At 40.7% G+C, this 18967-nt stretch overlaps 1 protein-coding gene across 2 annotated transcripts; it reads right to left on the reverse strand.

Moving 5' to 3' along the window:
- Window positions 1-899: 899 nt before the first annotated feature.
- On the reverse strand, window positions 900-7080 carry TMEM139 (transmembrane protein 139). 2 transcript variants are annotated; one of them, XM_061988782.1, is made up of 4 exons: window positions 6657-7080; window positions 3939-4120; window positions 3229-3537; window positions 900-2172 (listed from the first exon to the last, which is right to left on the reverse strand). In XM_061988782.1, the coding sequence occupies exons 3-4, from the start codon at window positions 3474-3476 to the stop codon at window positions 1710-1712; spliced, it is 711 nt and encodes a 236-aa protein (XP_061844766.1). In that variant the 5' UTR covers window positions 3477-3537; window positions 3939-4120; window positions 6657-7080; the 3' UTR covers window positions 900-1709. The 2 variants fall into 2 exon arrangements, with proteins under 2 accessions (XP_061844766.1, XP_061844765.1); XM_061988781.1 differs by lacking the exon at window positions 6657-7080 and having other exon boundaries at window positions 3939-5433.
- Window positions 7081-18967: the final 11887 nt, after the last annotated feature.

Raw genomic sequence — 18967 nt, forward strand, 5'->3', positions numbered from 1 at the left:
CAAAGGGGAAAAGCAAGCGAGCAACTCTCAGCAGAAGCAAGTTTACAGCTCTCGTCATGTAAATCCTTTTATAGTTGTTCCTTGGTGGTCAGGAGTTTCACATCCTAAAACTTAAGCTCCAAGGCCTGAATAACTTATAGGTGCTGAAGGCAAAATCCCGGTGATCACAACTGCTGACACTTTTAGTTGGCTAGTTTTAATCTGTGTCAGTAGCTTGAGTTTTTTTTTTTTTTCCCGATTTCTCACAATTCCGTAGACTCAGAAGGTGCCTGGGTTGCCCAGTTTAAAGCCAAAGTTTCTATTCCTGTGTGGTACACCTGTACTGCTTTTTATTGTGGTTTGTTATTTTGTGGTTGCAGATACTTGGGCAAAATGCAATAAATTACTTGGAAAATTTGCTTCTCATGATACTTTTATGAAAGTGATATCAGAGCTGCTTCGTCATTAATGACGTAATAAAATCGTAGATTCATAGAATGGAAGGGACCTTTAGAGATGATCTAGTCCAACCCCCCTGCAGAAGCAGGTTCACCTAGATCAGGTTGCATAGGAACATGTCCAGGTGGGTCTTGAAGACCTCCAAGGAAGGAGACTCCACAACCCTGCTGGGCAGCCTGTGCCAGGGCTCCCTCACCTTCACAGTAAAATAGTTTTTTCTTATATTAATTGGAACTTTTTATGTTCCAGCTTCATCCCATTACTCCTTGCTAGAAAAAAGAGATGTCCCAACCTCATGACATCACAGTGGTTCAACTGTAGATTTAGAAATGGAACTAACTTCTCTGCTTTTTCTAAGCCAAGATTACCAAGCAGAATGCAAGGAAAAGCACGGCTTTGTGGAGTGTTTTGTTTGGAAGAAAAAAAACAATGATGCCACCAAGTATTTTAATGCAGTCCCATTTATTTAAAAACAACATAAAAGCTTTTCTTTTTTTCTTTGAACTGTAGAGAATCAAACATTAAGAAATAATTTATTTACATCTAGCTTATGGTTTGATGGTTCCTCATATGAATTAAAGGTGATGCAGTCATATGAGACAAGGCTGTGGTGATCACTGCTCTCCTTTGTAGGAGATTTGAACTACTGTTTTATTTTTTAATCTGGACATTCACCAGACATGAATGTCTCCTTGCATGCTGCAAACTGCTTTAATGCTGCAGAGCTTATGAGTTTAACTTGCTTATTTTAAAAGACCACACAGCATCACTAATCAGTGAGAGCTAGAACCGGGCTCAAACTTAGAGTCGTCGTGATGATGTCCTCATGTTCCTCTGGAGTGCTACGCTCAGATTCTCTCCACTGCCGCTATAGCCTTGGCAGACAGACTAGCCCTTTACAGAATCCAGACAGAAGCTTCTGGTGCAAGGCATTGTTACAGAGAACTGGGGAAGTGTTGAACTTTCTCTGCAAATGCTTGCTATGATGACAATAAACTAGCTCAAGCTGTAGTACAATCTTGTCTCTTCTGGTTCACTCTCCTCCTCCATAAAGGTGTATCTTCAGTTTGAGAATTGTTGCCATATATAAAACAACTTTCCTCACAGTGGTTTTATCTCCCAAGACAAAACATTGTGGTATTGCATAGTTTTATTTTTTGTGCAAAAAATATTCTAGTGGCATCAGAAGCTGTGTCTATAGTTCAGCTCTGCTTCAAAGAATGGTGAGACAAACTTTCAGGTGGAAAAATCTCAGCTCTTTCACCTTCCCTCTAGGAGCATCCTGTACTGGGGTGAGAGTTTGGTTCTGCATTCATGGAAGGTGCAATTAAAACAGAGGGTTGGAAAGCATCTTCAAAGACCTCATCATTGATGGCACTCTCATAAGCAGGTGGTGGAGTGAGTGGCTCCAGTGGCTCAAGCCCGATGTCAGTGTCTTTCATTTCATGGATATCTGAAACAAAGCGCTGCAGTCTTGGGGGCAGGACCAGCTGCAACTGCATTCTGGAGCCAGTGTCTGTCTCGGAGGTGTGCATTGTGTCCGATACCACTGACACCCTGAGAGCTTCCACCATAATCTCTTCTTGGGCAGATGATGCAATAACTACGTTGTAAGGAGGAGGCTCATTCAGTGGTGAAGGCACTAAGCCTGGATTGGATGCAATTGTCCATATTGCTGGAACTGACATGCTCATCACCTCCTCATAGGTAGGTGCTTCATAAGCAGCATTCACCCTACGCACAAAGAGAAGAATGGCAGTTTGACTGGTTATTTTACTGCTTAGTTTAGGCAGAGGCAGGTAGTCTGGTAATGTACCACAAGGACTATGCTACAATCAATATGCTACAATCAGATGGGACTGAGACAGGATATCTCATGTGGTATCTGTGTATGTGATATTCTGCCACTGGATCACTTGTCCAGACAACCCAATGTCCTGCTTCCTGGTCTAGAGAATGGCTCATCTGCCCATTTTTCCACTGCCCCCAGCGTAAGTGAAGAAACCCCCACTGTTCAGTTCAGTGTCCCTCTTTTAAAATCTTCTACCAGTTAAAATTTCTCATGAAGAATTACAAACCACTAATTATTTATTGGAATAAAACAGGATGTGGCCTTTCAATATATTAGCTCAATCTTCATCTATTTTTAAGAAGTAAAGGAAATTAAGTATTATAATTTAGTTTAAACCAGGGCTAACTATTCTGTGTTAAAAAGAGTATCTATGGAGAAAAATGTTGCTTTAGAAACATTTTCCTTTTTAGGTCATTTTTTAAATAAACATACTATTTTTTTTTCTAGTATTCAGAACCTTTAAAAATCAGAGTTTGTTAATGTAAAGTTGAGTTTTTAAGACTGGAAACACACCCAGTTACTGGTTCCTTTTTAAAAGATTGCCGAGAAACAGTTGCTTTGAAGATAAGGTTTATAGAGCTAAACCCAGCTAAGATTCAGTATTGCTTCAACATTTTTATCTTTTTCCTTGTCTGAGTCATTGTTTGGCAAGACTTAACTACTTAGGCAAAGTAAAACTGGGCCTGGATCTGTTTAACTTTGGAAATTGTTACTGTATCAGTTCCTGGTAAAAAAAATATATATTGGACAAGGTACAGGACTTGCATGGTATAGACATTTGCAACCTCCACCTGAAGGAAAACAACCTAAGAAAACCTCTAGTGTTCTGAAATGAAGTCTGTGCTTGGTGCCCTAGGGGAAGAGCAGAAAACAATATGGGAAATGGCTATGACTGAGGAGAGTGTTAAAGTAAGAGGAATAATGAGGTTGCAGCTTACCCTGCTTCACTTTGCCTGTTTGGAGGTATCTCATTTGCATCATCTCGGTGCTGATTCCTCAGGTAACACTCAACAAACGCAGTCAGCAAATAGCCAATCAGGCACACTCCCCCTACCCCTAGAAAGAAATAGCCTACTGGATTGATGTTAGATGAAATAGCCAGCATGGTGACTCCAATGAGAAGAGTAGCAGTGAAAAGAAGCAACAAGGCTTGGCGGATGTTCTTCCAGTGTGTCTCTAACCACATGGTAGTATAGATGGTGGTAGCAGATAGTCCAGAACAGATGAGCAGTTAAGGGGACAGACATCTGTGGAAGATGGAATAGTTTTTTCAACATGAAACATGAGCATACAAACACGCTATCAGTATCATGGCTGAAACCAGAACATATATAGACAAGTACATGCCATCATGAGAATACACAGCTATGCAACATACACATTGAGCCTGAGAAATCTGAGCATAAATGCATGCCAATGTAAATACATTAGAATTTCTTATGTGAAAGCATAGTGAATAGTGGCTATGCTTGGACACAGTTGCAAGGAGTAAAATGCATAAATAGACCATCAGGACTTATCTAAAATGATCTAGCTTCTTAATGTGCTTTTGCACACTAAATGTGTTCCCTTGTTACAGCAAAAATAGTTAAATGTATTCATACAAATGCCAGAAAACGAAGCACATTCTTTTTCAGTAAATACTTACCAGAGGGAGGTTTTGGTAGGTAGGCGCAGTCATGTTTTAACTTCTGTCTTCATCACAAAGGAAAATGTGCAAGCTCTTTTGTCCCCACACCTTCCTGTTCTGACTTGAGGATAGGTTATTAGTAAAAACTCTCCCTCCTCTTGAGTTTTCTTGCAGGGAGACAGCCAAGATTTCTTTTTTAACTAAAAAGCAGAAACTAGTCAATAAAGGAGGTACCAAACACTGGGAAACTAGAACCTTGTTTTTCCAGGTTCTGAATCCACAGCAATTTCTAGACGATCACACACCTTCTGCCCTTTTGCAGCTCTTTTAGGTCTGTCCTACAAAAGCAGGAAACTCAGGAAAGGGGGCGGAGTGAGCAGTGAGGGAGTGCTTACCTGTGTCGAATCTGTTTGGTCTGGTTTGCTTTAATGAGAGAAACCGCCTTAAAAATTATGTTCTTTGACTATGTAGCAGACGAATCTTGATCTCCACCTCACAAAGCAGGAAGGACTGCCATCCCAGCCCATATCACATGGCCCACATGTAAACCTATCTATGAGTTCCATAAAATGCAAATCTATACATTTTTCTGTCTTGATTGGATGGTGTTTGTCAAGTGTTGTTTTATGCCCTCTTTGATTTTTCAGGCAAAAGAAAAAAGAAGCAATGGGTTATTGTTTTGCAGAAGGCTGAGTTAAAATCCTTTTACTCCCTGATGTATCTGTGAATGAATACTGATGAGCAAGAGAATTAGGTACTGAAGTATTTCATGAAGTCTTTTACCATCTGAACTTTTAGTATATGTCTGAAAATGAATAGAATAGAATACACTATTTCTGTTGAGAGGGACCTACAACAGTCATCTAGTCCAACTGCCTGACCTCTTCAGGGTTGACCAAAAGACAAAGTATGTTATTAAGAGCATTGTCCAAATGTCTCTTCAACGTTGACAGGCTTGGGGCATTGACCACCTTGCTAGGAAGCCTGTTGCAGTGTTTGGCCACTGTATCATAAAGAAATGTTTCCTAATGTCAAGTTTGAACTCCCCTCGACACAGCTTTGAACCTTTCCTACATATCCTATACCAGGGAGAATTGACCAGCACCTCCCTCTCCATGTCCCTGCCTTGGGAAGCTGCAGAGAGCAATGAGGTCACCCCTCACAGCCTCCTTTTCTCCAAAATTGACAGACCAAGTGTCCTTGGCCTCTCGTCACAGGACATATCTTCCAGTCTTTTCATCAGCTTTGTTACTTTCCTCTGGACATATTCAAGTGTCTCCAGACACTCCTCTCCCAATTTTTACTTGTGCCTAGCATTACTCTGTCCTAGATGCAGAATCCAGCATTTTGACTTCTTAAATTTGATCCCATTAATTATAGCCAATCTGTCTAGATCCATCTGCAAAGCCTCTTGTCCCTCAAGAGAGTCAACAGCACTTCCCAGCTTGGTATCAATCGACAAAACAATTTTCACAGCTTCTCTGCACAGAAATCATGTTGTGGTAGAATCTGGATGCCTCAGTGCTAACAGCAACTTTCTTCTAATTAGGGTAGCTGGTGGTTCTTAGAACTGTTCCTTAGAGGTAAAATATTTATAGCCTACTGGGTTGAAGAGGGAATTAAAATATACTACACATCTTGGAAAAGTAGTCTGTTCACTGAGCTATTGTAATAAAAGAGCATCACTACTAGAAGAATCACTAGTAGTGAATTTTCAAAAAGGGTTCTATTTTTTTTTATTAGTGACCAAAAGTGTGTTTTCACAAGGCAGCTGAATAAACTTAATAGATCATTGCTGTGGAATATGGTAGTCCTCTCTCCTTTCTGGCTGTTCTCCATCTCCTCCTGTCCTCCTTGCAGTAATTCTTGCTGGGCCAGCTCTGCTGTCTCAGTTATTGGGAAAAAGGAGGGAGAGTGAGAGTGAACTCCAGGACTGCTGTTTGATCAGCTCAACCCAAACCATTGGAGCTGAAAGAAGTCTTCTTTGACTGAGTAAGCCTTTCAGAAAGATGTAGAATCTAAGACACATCTTGTCCTTGGCAAATCCTATTAATTATAACTGGGATTTCCATCTCAGCCTGATGACTTTAGGCAACTCCCAGCTCAGGTACATATGCTGACTATTGTCAAATCCCCCTGACAATCTAACTATTATTCAATCTGCCCTGTAAGTACCTATAGAAGGTAATTATCCTTCTGTACACCAAGGCACATTCTCTTGTGGGGAGTATGTACATTAAAAATTGCTTTGGGGCTAGACTAAAGTTAGGGGAAAGACAGAAAGGTGAAAAAAATCTTCATTATTTGGTGGAAAACTACCTCTGTGATTGGAAGGGCTGTATGTGACTTGTGGATAGACAGAAAGAGATAGGTTTCACTGAAAATTTGTATAGTAATTTTGATTGGTGCACCACTGAAAAAATATTTGTAGACATAGCTACAAAATATCAGGATGCAAAAGGCTAAAAGTGGTACGTATATCTGCTGCATTAGGTGTTGCTAGTATTACATCATTTTATTTTGCTTGAAGTTCGGAGTTTGGTAACTCCTGTATATTATATCCATGGAGTTGCATGGATGACTGGGCTGAATCGTAAGGAATTATTTTTATACATTTACAAGTATGATACTTTGCCATGCAGCTGTGAGTGCATCATTTGAACGTGTTTATGAATGTGATACTGACTGCTTTGTGGATCTGAGGATAGAAAGTGGTATGAAGTTCTGTCAACTAACCTTTGCAATATGATTTCTAGTCACACAATGCTTTTGTGTGAGGCCTTCTGAAGGAGATCTGAAATTTTTATCTGTCTGCCATTTTGATTCTTGTCATAATCTGGTTCAGACTGTCATTGATACAATGTGTGGCGATCTATAACAAAGAAGAATTAGTCATGTAGCTGTACAAAGACGTTTTTGATAATGACAAGATTCAGAAAACACAGAGGAGCTTGGGAAAGGCTTAGGAGGTATGACTATGTTTGTGAAACAAAAGGTAGATGTAAGATTGACATTTTCACTGCCATCCCAAACTGTCTCCCTTTCATGTGCAGTTGAGTTGGTTTTTATAGAAAGCTTTCTTATGTTGTACAATCATGCTATGAAAACTGGACTTCATTGAACACCAGATTCCTTTAGTTAAGACCACAGATTTCCTTTTTTTATCCTTCCTTTCCTCCCTCCCTCCCTCCCTTCCTTCCTTCCTTCCTTCCTTCCTTCCTTCCTTCCTTCCTTCCTTCCTTCCTTCCTTCCTTCCTTCCTCTCATTGTTGAGCCTCAGTCTTCATTCCTTCTCTAGGAAGCATTTCACCTTTCCCCTGTTTCGTCTCACTATATACCTCCTGCCCAGACTGCTATTAATTAACTTAGTAGCCTGCAGTAAGCTCACTTATCAGCTTGGTATGCAGAGAAGCTTGCTTTATTCCCAAGGGTTTGTGACGTATATACCATGGTGACGATTAATCTCTCTGTAATCACTAAGCCTATTCTTCCCTATAACCTTGTCCTGAAGCAATTTCTGAGAGCCTGAGAAAGTATTGGGGACAAAGTGCTACTGAACCACCTTTTCCTGTCTTGCTTAGCTCTCCTTTTGTTTCCAGATTCTGTTTAGTCACCTCTGTGAAATATTACTTTGATTTTTCTGTTTAGGTGTATGATTAGATCTCTAAATAGGTCATGGGGCAGCCATGAACAATGGTTGGTATGTTTCTGGTCAGTCTAATGTCTTGAGCAGGAGAAAGCAAAACCCAAAGGATGTTATACCGATGTTCAGATGTTCAAAACATGTGCGTAAGTTCGAGAAACCTAATTGTGCGTGTCGATGTTCATACAGTTCTTGAGAGCTGTGAACCTCTTTTTGTCTCCCAGCTTATTACAGTTCTTCCAGGGCAATGGTTGAAAGTTATCATATGTGTAGTCTCTGTATGGTGTTTTTTTTAGCATGGCTGTACTCTAGCTGCAATGGCTTTTCTCTATAGATCTGGATTGAGACATACCTACAGAGGGACTGAAATTGTAAGGAGAGCTTCTACTGCTGCTACTAGTTCCTCCATTGTCTCAGAGATAGCTGAAAAATATAAATCAACATCAACTGAGAGAGACTTGTCATGTTATGCAGACCTAATGGATTTATCTTTCTTGAAAGTGGGAAGTTATATTTAAGGTGAGAAGTATTTCCAAGGCTGCTTTCAAGCCTAAAGTTCTCAAGGATTTTAAATTAACAAAGTGGTGCCATGAAAAATACTGAAAAGTGTTTACTAAGACTATGATATATGAGGGGTTTTATTTCCCCTATAGCCTTTCAAATTTACTTATGTCGTGCTGAGGTTTTTCTCTGCAAAGAACAAAGTGAACTCTAGAAACATCCTCATCTTTTTATTCTGAGTTCTTAGGGCAGAGGCTTTAAAACTGTGAGGTTTCATTAGCATTGGTAAAACTTTCTGTGGCTGGGTTAGGTTAATATCAGAGCCCAACTGGATCTATATTGTTTACTTTTTGTTGAGGGGCTTTCTATACTTGTGTAGAATCAATGTACGCTGCAGTACTTCTGCTATAATTGGCAGTATGTACTCTTTTGAAGGAATTCACTCTAATGACTCTAATGCTACTAAAGGGAATACTACTGTGGCTTCTCTTTTTGTGCTAATTTCAAGTTCCTAATGTGGATCAGATAGAGGAGAAGAGAACTTGACTGTGACTAAAGATAAAGAGGAAGGGCAGTTAAAATCTTACTGCCATAATGTGGTGGAAGAATCAAGTGGAATACCTAGTGTGGATAGAGCAAGTGAGCAAAAAGAAATAGTTTCAGGATTAAATTAAGGGATCCGTGATTCTGTGAATTGATTGAGAAGAGTTGAAAGAACACAGAAAGATCATTTGCTGACATTCTAGACTGTACTAGTTGTCTCTGGAAATAAGAGAAAATAAGACCTGTATACACTGGGCTGCTTTAGAATAGGACAGTATTTGCAGTCTTTTTCTCCAGATATCATTTTGCTATTCCAAAACACAAAAGTTTTCAGCCAAAGGACATGAGATGCAGTGAGAAAAATTAACATGTTCCCATTCCCTATCTTTCTTGCTGGTTCTATTGATGTATTCTCACTGCTTATGTTGCCAAACCTGTTATGCTCTGGAGCCCTCCCTGACATTTTCTGAATTGCTAACAAGGCATAAAACTAACCAAGTTAGTAGGAAAAAAAGTTTCATTTTCTGTTCAGCTAGTAAACTAACAGTCACAAAAATGTGAAGGAAGCACTAGTATAGCCACAAGAGAAGAGAAAGGACCTTGTGGCCTATTTCTGTGTTGAAGAATAGATTCCCCTTTCCTTTCAACAGTATTAGATGGTTCTGCTAGGAAACCACACCTGAAATATTTGTGAATTACCACCCAGCATTAAAATATAGCTTTCTTGGGTTAGAATTTAGTGTCTGTGCAACTTACTGTAATACTAAATAACTGTGGACTGAAAAGAAATAGGTATGAGAGGAGGAGAAAAAGGTTGAAATTACTGCCAAAGAATGTAGTTTCCTGAGCAGGAATTTATCAGTGTTTGTTATCACAGGTGGGACCTAGTGTCTCTCCTTGAGGCACTGTTACATTCCTGTTGTATAATATTGCACTTTCTTCATTTTTTTTCAGTAAATAATGGGGTGGAAGAATGGGGGGAGGGGCAATGGGTACAAGCTGGAACATAAGAGGTTCCAAAGAAATACAGGGAATAATTTCTTCACTGTGAGGATGACAGAACACTGGCACAGGCTGCCCAGATGGGTTGTTGAGTCTCCTTATTTGGAGACATTCAAAACCCACCTGGATGTGTTCCTGTGTGACCTACTCCAGGAGGTCCTGCTCTGGCAGGGGAGTTGGACTAGATGATCTTTCGAGGTCTGATCCAACCCTTGCGATTCTGTAATTCTGTGTTACTAGACAAATAACCATTTTACTGTTGAACTATGCTTTGAAGAAAAAGAGTTTACTGCTGTCACTGGTACTGATCACAATCTGAGCATTGTGATTTATAACAAATGCGGCGCAGCATCCCACATGCTTCTTGGTGCCTATTCCCAGCCTAAAGTGCTCATAATAACACACACATAAACATAATAACACACACATAAACATAATAACACACACATAAAGCAAGTGTGGCAAAGCCACACAACAATTCAAGAACAGAAGGCCAGAGAGAGATAACTTGGTACTAAAAGAAATAAGTAAGAAAAAATTAGTTAATTCTACTTTAATAAAGGCATTTTTTGCTTGAAAACTAGATATAAAACAGCGATCCTTTTAAAATTTTCTGCCTTATATGTTCTTCATTCAAAGGGAACAGTTTGCTCAGTGTTAGTTTTATTACTACTTTTATTACTAGTGTTCACTGTGCCTTGCTCCACTTGTGCCATAAAGGCAGAACTCCTCAGAGAGAAAAAAATCATTGCGATTCCTTTTCTGCCTCAGGAGAAACGGGTGTTACATTTCAGTTACAGCTATGCAAATAGGCATTCACAGGGGGTTAGTGAAAAAGCATTTTCTTTGTTACTTTATCACAGAATCACAGAATAATAGTGGTTGGAAGGGACCTCTAGAAATCATCAAGTCTAACCCCCTGTTAAAGCGGGTCCACCCAGATCAGGTTGCGCAGGAAAACATCCAGGCATTTTTTTTTCTAGGAAAAAAATTCCTGTAAGAGTCCCAAAAGAGGGAAAAATTGTAAAGTGAACCTCACCAAAGATTCAGCACAAAAGAAGGTGTAAGGGCTCCAGCAGACTCAGTCAGCATTCTTAGACCTACATAAGAACTACATAAAACAAATCTATTGGAAATTTGCCATTGTTCTATGTATAGAACTTGTTGGTTCCCATGTTTGTATGAAAACAAAAAGGTACTGGCTTTTCCTTATTTAAAATAAAGCATTCCCAGCCTGCATAATTGTGGAGAAAAGCTTGATAAAGCTTGACCCATGAAGTTTCAAAAATAAGAACATAAATAAAAACAATTGTAGATACAAGCAACTACAGTGCCCTTTTAAAAAGAGTTGACAATTTTCAGGAGTCTTACAACTGAAGTTGGAATACCTATAATTTTGATTACTCATTTTATTGTTAATGTAATTTCAGGGAACTCTTTTATTACTTCTGGTAAAATTTCTGCAGATATTCTTGCAAGTATGGGAAAAGTTGAATAGGACAGGAAAGCAAATGATGACATACTGTTTGAGCATCCAACTATTCTTTCGGGGGGTTTTTTTTGTGTCTGTGGTTCCTCTGCTATGGCTCTACATAGTCATGAGAAGAATTCACAAAAGAAATTACCGTGGTGTTTGAGATGACCTAGTAGGAGGTCCCCCCAGAACACCGACGGGGACAAGAATGAATCAAGCTGAGTTACTCCACTTCTAAATGGAGTGGTTAATTAAACCTAATTTTGCTCTGAGATGTATCTAAAGCTCGCCCGGTTGTAGGTAATGGCCCTCTACAAAGGCAAAATGCTTTCAACTCCTCCACCCAAGTTTGCCAGAACTCATTTTATCATCACCTAAAACTGGTACTGTATAGGAAATCCATTAATTATGTATAAAAACTGAACAATCATTCTAATCCACAGGGTAGTCTCATGACTCATCAGTTCATGCAGGAAGTGCTGTGTCATCCTGTTCCATCAGATTATCCTCTTTCACCTCCTTTGCTATGGGACTAAATCTGTTCTTTAAGCATTTTTCAGATTTTTTCAGTCTGCTACTTTCCCTTCCTATTCAAATCTACACACATGAATCTGCATGACCCAGTTCACTGTCACTAAATAACTGCCATTATACTTGAGAAGACTAAAAAATGAGATTTCCTGTGAGGAGAAAAAAAAAACAAACCAAACCAACAAACACCAAACAACTCAACTCCTATTTTTAAAGGTTATCCCTGCAGGTCTGGGATTAGAAGTGCAGGGAACAGGATGAGGGTGTACAGATCTCCTTGTGCTCCACCTCTGGAGCTGCCGGTCTGACCCCTTCCCCAAGGACCAGTCTTCTCAGCTTAAGAGCACAGCAGCTCCACAGGCTGGCTGTTCAATTGACAATGACCTCTACTTTCAAGTATGACAGTACAGACCTGCTCACTCTCAATTCCACTGGGGGCAGTGGAAGAGAAAGGGAGGGAGGGAGAACACTGCAACCTATGTGAATAATTGATATTGCAAGGAAAGGAGTGCAGCTGGGTTCCCTGTCTCCATCTGCTCACCAGCTGGGGATGTGCATAGATTTGTGGAATCGGCTGATGTGAAAACATATATGACTCTTATCTGTGGGTATATCTAGGAGTTTCAGATTATGAATGTAATATTGTATAATATAAAACATTTTAAAAAATACAGTTCTGCCCTAAAGAGTTTACCACTGAAGGATATGCTGCTGTCTTTATGTGGTACTGTGCAGCTTCTGTGGAGCTTCCGATGTTCTTACAACCCAATTAATAAAATTGCAGACATCAGTTTCTGTGTTACAGCTAATACAGACTTTTCCTATATGAGCAAGATAAAATGCTAATGTAGCAATAAGAATGAAAAAATTGAAAAATGAAAGTATCAATAGGAACTGACTCTGCTTAGTAGAACTAAAGGCTTATATTAGGGGATATTGTTGCATCAGCGGTGTAAATAGTAACAATTGTTAGCCTGATTGTAAGTTGAGCAATCATAAGTGGGGGGGAGCTGTGATTTGCTTACATGTGAAAATTATTTTTCATAGGATTATTGCTAAAGGAGGCTAATTAGAACAGTAATTATGGTATTTAATAATTGTTTGCTGGTTTCCTTGTGGGTCTTGAGGGCTTTGTACACAAGTGGAGTTGCCTAGGAGGTTAGGTAAAGCTGTGAGGCACTTAAGTGAAAGCTGAGTCTAGTGTAGCTTTGTACAGTTGCCTCTTGGCCACAGTGGCAAGCTAATAAAGAATGACAGAAAGACCTGGGTTTCTCTGTATACTTTGCTTTCACCATGGCCAAGTGTCGTGGTTTTGTCCAGCCAGGGACAAAGAGCCATGAGGGTGCTCACTCGCTCCTCCCTCTCCCGGTGGAACAGGGAGGGGAACCATAGAAAAAAGGGAAAAACCCACGTAGGTTGAAATAAGAACAGTTTAATAGAACAAAAATAAGAAGAAACAGGTTCAGGAAAAACAGTTATAACAGTAAATGAGGGGATATACAAAAGGAATGGTGTGTGCCACAGTTGCTCACCACCTGGGACCTGACACAACAGCTCCAAACTGGCAGCTGAACCCGCAGTTCTGCAGCGCCCCTCCTGACTAGCTGCTTGCCTGTATGTACTGCGCATAACGTCAGGATAGTATTGAATATCTGTTGGCTGGTCTGGGTCAGCTGCCCATGCTGTACCCCTTCCTACTGCTGTATTGAAGTTAACCCTATCCTAGCCCAAACCAGGACACCAGGCTTGCCGTTGCAGCTTATGGTGAGGGAGGGCAGTAGTTGCTGTTGGCGGGCCTCTCTGGCAGCAGAAAATAACATCTCTTCCTCCTTCCTGGATGCAGCAGAAAGTTGGCTCTTTGCCTTGTCCCAGACACATTGCTGATTAGAGATTCAGGTGAATGAGTAAGAACTGCTCATGCAGAGAGCAGCTGCCATATTTAGCATCTTGGACCTGTCTGGGAAGCATTTGGGGTGGAACGAGGAGGTGAGCTGTGTGAGTTAGCCTGTAATCCAGTATCAGATCTACTGGGTAAAAAAAGAAAAGAAAGGAAGACAAGAGGAAATGGAAACACCTGGCTTCTAAGCAAGTTCCTAAAAACATAAAGTAGCTCCTTTCTTCATTCAAAGTTGTCATCTACCTTACATTGATTCCTTACAGTCTCTTTTCCCACCCACAGATCCTTGAAGGCCCTGTAATAATCAATTCTATCGAGAGCTTTCATTAGTAGAATTTGTAGGATGAAATTGCTGTACTTTTATCCCTAAAACTTTGATGTAGGTGCTTTCTTTCTCTATTTTTCTTTTTGCTCATCTATATCAGCTATTTCATATTTTCTGTCTGGTGTCTCTGTGGTCTGCTTTCATTCTTCCGATGCACCTTCTCCTAGCTCTCTGGCTCCTCTGTCAAATTACGTCTCTTCTTGTATTTTCTAGCGTCCCCTTGATGAGTTTGAACAAAGTCAGTGTGAAGCTGACATGGCATAAGACTGTAGCTGTCTTTCTAGGCCTTAATGTAAAGATAAAACATTACATTGTAATATGGAATGAAATTAGGACTCAGAGGAGAAAAAAATAGTATCTTGAAGAGCTCTGTGTTCTCATTTAAACTTCAGTATATTGATACTCTTGCAATGGAATATCATGTTTTCAACCTCAGTTTTTATCAGGAACAACTATCTATTGGTGAGTGAATGCAAATATGTTTGGTTAAAGGGTATCTGCCTCTTCCAAACTTGAGTGTCCCTAGAGAATAGCTTACATGTTAGATCAGCGAGCTACTTCATAAGGGGGATATAGACCCAAATTTCTGTGGTACTTGATGTATATCAGCTGCAAATACCAAAGGCTAGTGCCTCTGGTATTAGGCAGTAGATTTGGTATCTTAATATTTTCATGAAGAGTATGGGAAGTTGTGAACGATTGCCTTGATGCTCACTTTTCCCACTGGATACTGAGAGATTGGGGAGATAGTTTACTGCAGAGCTGAATAAGGGACTCCTCTGCTGTCCTTGTCCAATACCACATATTTTACCACCATTGACAACCCGGAGTACAGCTTCCTCAGTTCAGCTGTCCCAGACAAATTTCTCCTACAGGCTATGAACCAGCCAGGGATCCCTCTGAAAGTGGGATCAAGGGGGAACTGACCTTCTACAGCAGAGGAAGGTTAGGAGTCATCACCCCATCTCCCATTGTCTCTCCCTCCAACTTGCCTCCTCCCAGGGCTGAGGCTAGGGTCCAGGCCCAGCTGCACTTTGCTGTCACTCCTTTGAAGCCTGATTTGGGAGGGAGCAGCAGGGTTGGGGTGGGCGCTGGGGCTTTGCAGGGAGCCAGGAGGGAGTTCATGCCCTTCTCCGTGGTGAGGCAGGTGAGGAGGAGGCTCCAGCGGAGGGAAAGCGGCAGCGAACTCCACACAGCAGTGCAGCATGTTTGCCCAGGAGCACTGCTTCTCTGCTGGGGCCTGCGGGAGGGTACGTACCAGAACCGGTACTGGGCGGCCTGGGCTGGCCTAGGGCCCAGCAGGCATGCTTGGAGCACAGCCATTCCCCCACACCCCGGGGACGAGCAGGAGGGCAGCTGAAGGCGTTTGGGGTGAAGTGCTGGAGCAAGTCTCGTCCCCCATGTTGCGGAAACAGGAGGAAGGGGTTTTAGGGACTGCCTAGAAGAGCCAGGAGCCAAGAAGAGGAAGGCCACAGTGTGGCTGCAGACCCTCCTTCTCCAGGCTGCGCTCTGGTTGAATGGCGAGTGCTCCCCTTACTGAAGGGAGAGAGAGGACATGAGTGAAGGCTCGCTTGCATTTCTCCAGCCTCACTCGGAGTGGACGGGCTTTTCAGTTTGGACTTCTCAGGATGTGGGAGTGCGGATGCGTGGCATGATTAGTTTCCCTTGGAGCCCTCTTTCCTGCAGGGTAGCACCTGGTGGAGAGGGAGACCTAGCTGGGTCTTCTGGGCCTTTTCGATACCTTGCACGTGTCTTTTGTCAGTGGAAGAAGAGACAGAGGAAGATCCTGAGCATGCAGTATGGACTTGCCTAGGAGTTGGAGCAGTGACTCTAGAAGGAGGGGCAGGAGCTCCCCAGCAGCCTGAAAGGAGAGTGCAGCTAGAAGTGAGGTTCCTATCTGGAAGTTGGTCTATCAGCAGGAAATTTTTGTGACCATCTGAGAGCAAACTGCCTCTTTTCTGCAGTAGTTGCTTCCTTTTCCTAGTTCTGTCTTGGGAATGCCTTCTCTTGAATGTTAAGAATCTGTGTGTGAGCAAAATTCAAAGTTGTACAGCTGGTAGTAGAATAAGGCTGCTTGTATTATCTTTTCAGCTGTCTGTTGGGGCCTGGGCTAAAATGAATGTTATGGAGTCAGTCAGAAATGGAGAAAGTCAGCAGTTTGTCTTTGAATTGCCTTCTACAGCAAAAATGGACAGAAAGGAATGCCTATGTGATAGCAAGCTCGAGCAAGGGGAAAACCGAAACAGCAGATTGTAACAGAAACAAGGTCAAAGCAAGAAGATAGGACAGGACATTAAACTAAGCATTGTTAGAAGACTGAATAGAGCTTTCAATTTAGCATTGTATGATTGCTTGTACTTGACTAATAAATTGTAACATACGTAACTAACAATAATATAAAGTTAACTAAATGTAAGGTAAGCATAACCATAGTGTGAGAGAAAACTAACTGAAGGCCGAACAGATGGGGTGGTATTTTAGACACAATAAGGCTGATGTTTTAAGCACAATAAGGATGGTGTTTTTACACGAGGTTGGCGTTTAAGTTGTTACAAAAATGAAACTTTGAGGCCTTATGCATAGCGTGTGATGCTTAGTATTAACTTTTTGCCATGAATTGTAGCACGTACACAGCATTTGAAAAAGGTATATAAGTGATGATTATGTGACAATAAATGGGAGCTGATGCACATCATATTAGTGTCTGGTCACTCCTGTTTCGCGCAACAAAGAAGAAGAAGAACCCCTGCACAAAGAAAAAGGAACCTTGCAGCTGTCTTCACTGAATATCTAGAAACTGTATTTGGTAAATATGGGAGAAACAAGGGGGTGAAAGAACAGAAGCTCTTTGTCACGAGATGTGAATGTTTCAGGCCTGTTTTTGTTTCAGATTACCTTCAGTTCTTGAGTTACCCATCCCTTCTAGTGAGGGATTTAAAAAACATATTGGTGTGTCGTTGCAAGAATCACTGATCAGGATGGGATATCAGTTATACTGACTGTTTTGCCATTATTAGCTGCAAATTATGCCGTATTGTATCTCCTACTGGAAGGCTTCCACATTAGCAAATATTGTCACAATAGCTATACACCTGCTTCCATGTGAACTTTTGAGGAAAATAGTTACCAAAGGATTTGGGGCACTTGTCTCTTCAAAGCGCAACAAATCCCCTGTAGCTCTGGAATACTTAACGAAAGATGGGTGAAAGAATGTAGAAAATTGGTCAATGCCAATTTGTGTTTTTCTTAGAACAAATGTTTACTTTGAGTTGGTTATTGAGCTGGCTCAGCTATAGTAGATGGAAATGATTTTAAGAGTGCTGTATAGACAGATCCCCAAACTGAAATAGCAGAGAATACTGTCAGACAGGAATAAAGGATGTGAGCAGAATTGTGTGCATGAAGATAGTGGCTTAGAGGTCTGTAAAAGTGGTTCTTAATCCATTTCAGAATTGAGAATGGAGTCTAGCAGTGGCCAAACGGCTACCTACTCAAAATTAATGCACTGGTTACTGTCACTAGTAAAATTCTAGTTTAATCTTCAGCATTTTCCAGGCCCTCTGCTTCCCCTTGTTCCTATTCCCTAAAAATAAAGCTTCAGCAAATATACATTTGTACAGATACATGCCTCTCCCCGTCTGCAGAATTGGTTTTTTCTTTTTCACAAGGATTCTACTCTGCTTTTCTGTGGTCAAAGGGTTTGAAGTTTCAAATTGAAAAGTATTTTCTTTTTCTGTAAATAAAGCTCAGTGCTTTTCATCTCAGAAGTTCAAAATTCACAAATAGATTTTCAAGCAATAGTTACAATAGCCCCAATTATTTGTGGTATTTTGTAAAAAGTAAGATAAAATCTAAGTCATTCTCCTAGATTTTTACTAAGTCCCTCAGAATATTCCCCATCTGGTAGAATTACAGAACTGAGAACATCTCTAAATGCATAAGACTGGTGATTTTGGCATCTGCTGGAGTAATTTTGGCAATAGAACTGTACTAGGATTGCGCGGTGAGGAGTAGTTGGTGCATGAAGCGTTGTGGTCAATCCAAAGAAGAGAGATGAATCTATAGTGAGAGAACAGAGGCAGGACTGGCCACAATGACTTCATGTAGGAGCTGCCAGCTTTCCATGATGCAGGTGTGTATTTTAATCTCTGCTGTACGATTTGGGGTTCAAACCAGTGACATCCTAAAGAAAAACACTGTAGCCTACAACAAGACCCCAGGGCATCCAGTTGCACAAAATTCTACTGTTACACTTCTCTAGAGATCACTAGTTTCTGAAAATGAGAATTTGTCAAATCAAGTTTTTAACTTTTTAGGGCTCACAGAACAGAAACTCCAGATTTCTAAAAGAAAAAAACCAACAACGTTTCATACACCGCCTTGGGCATACATTTTTCTTAATCCCAAACATCTTTCAAAAAAGAAGATGATAAGTAATACATGTGTTGGTATAATAATAGTAAAATTAATTTAAAATACATTTGCTATCTAATGTTTTATTTCAGGATGTCAAGACTCATTCCTATGTCTTCCCTCCTGTTATGAATCTTTAGATGTGTTATATGTATCTCATTTGAATTTGAGGAGAAATCTGTGCTTTGGAAGCACTGTGTTACTGTGTTGTAGATCAGCCTCCAAATGAGTTACATGATGCAACTGGGCTACTAAAATGAATTGTGAGTTGTCAGTGAGTTGTTGGGAATAGAAATTCTCAGTGCTTGTAGTACCCTGTAGCTTCACAATTATGGAAAAATGTTGTATTTCTATACAACAAGGAATGTGACCTCTGGTTTCAGAACAAGAGTCTGCATGACTTAGAGCTACTGATCTCTTAGCATAGAAGCAGTAAAAGTCATGCATCTAACTGCTAGAGGATAGCAATCCATGATTATGCTATATGGTCACATAACAAATGTATTCATGATTGTCTTACAAAGAGGATGAGTCTTGTCCCTTGTATTTGAAACTGGGGCTTTGTTCCCTATGCCACCTATGCCTATCAATTGTGCCACCTATGTGACATTCACCCTGACTTAAACTCCACTTGTGACTACTAGTCATGACAGTTGTGAGGAAAACAGTGTGTCTGAACAGAGACAGAGCAGTCAGGGCCATAAGATTTTTGCTGATGT

This window comes from Colius striatus, chromosome 1, assembly GCF_028858725.1.
Source record: "Colius striatus isolate bColStr4 chromosome 1, bColStr4.1.hap1, whole genome shotgun sequence".
Lineage (NCBI taxonomy): Eukaryota > Metazoa > Chordata > Aves > Coliiformes > Coliidae > Colius > Colius striatus.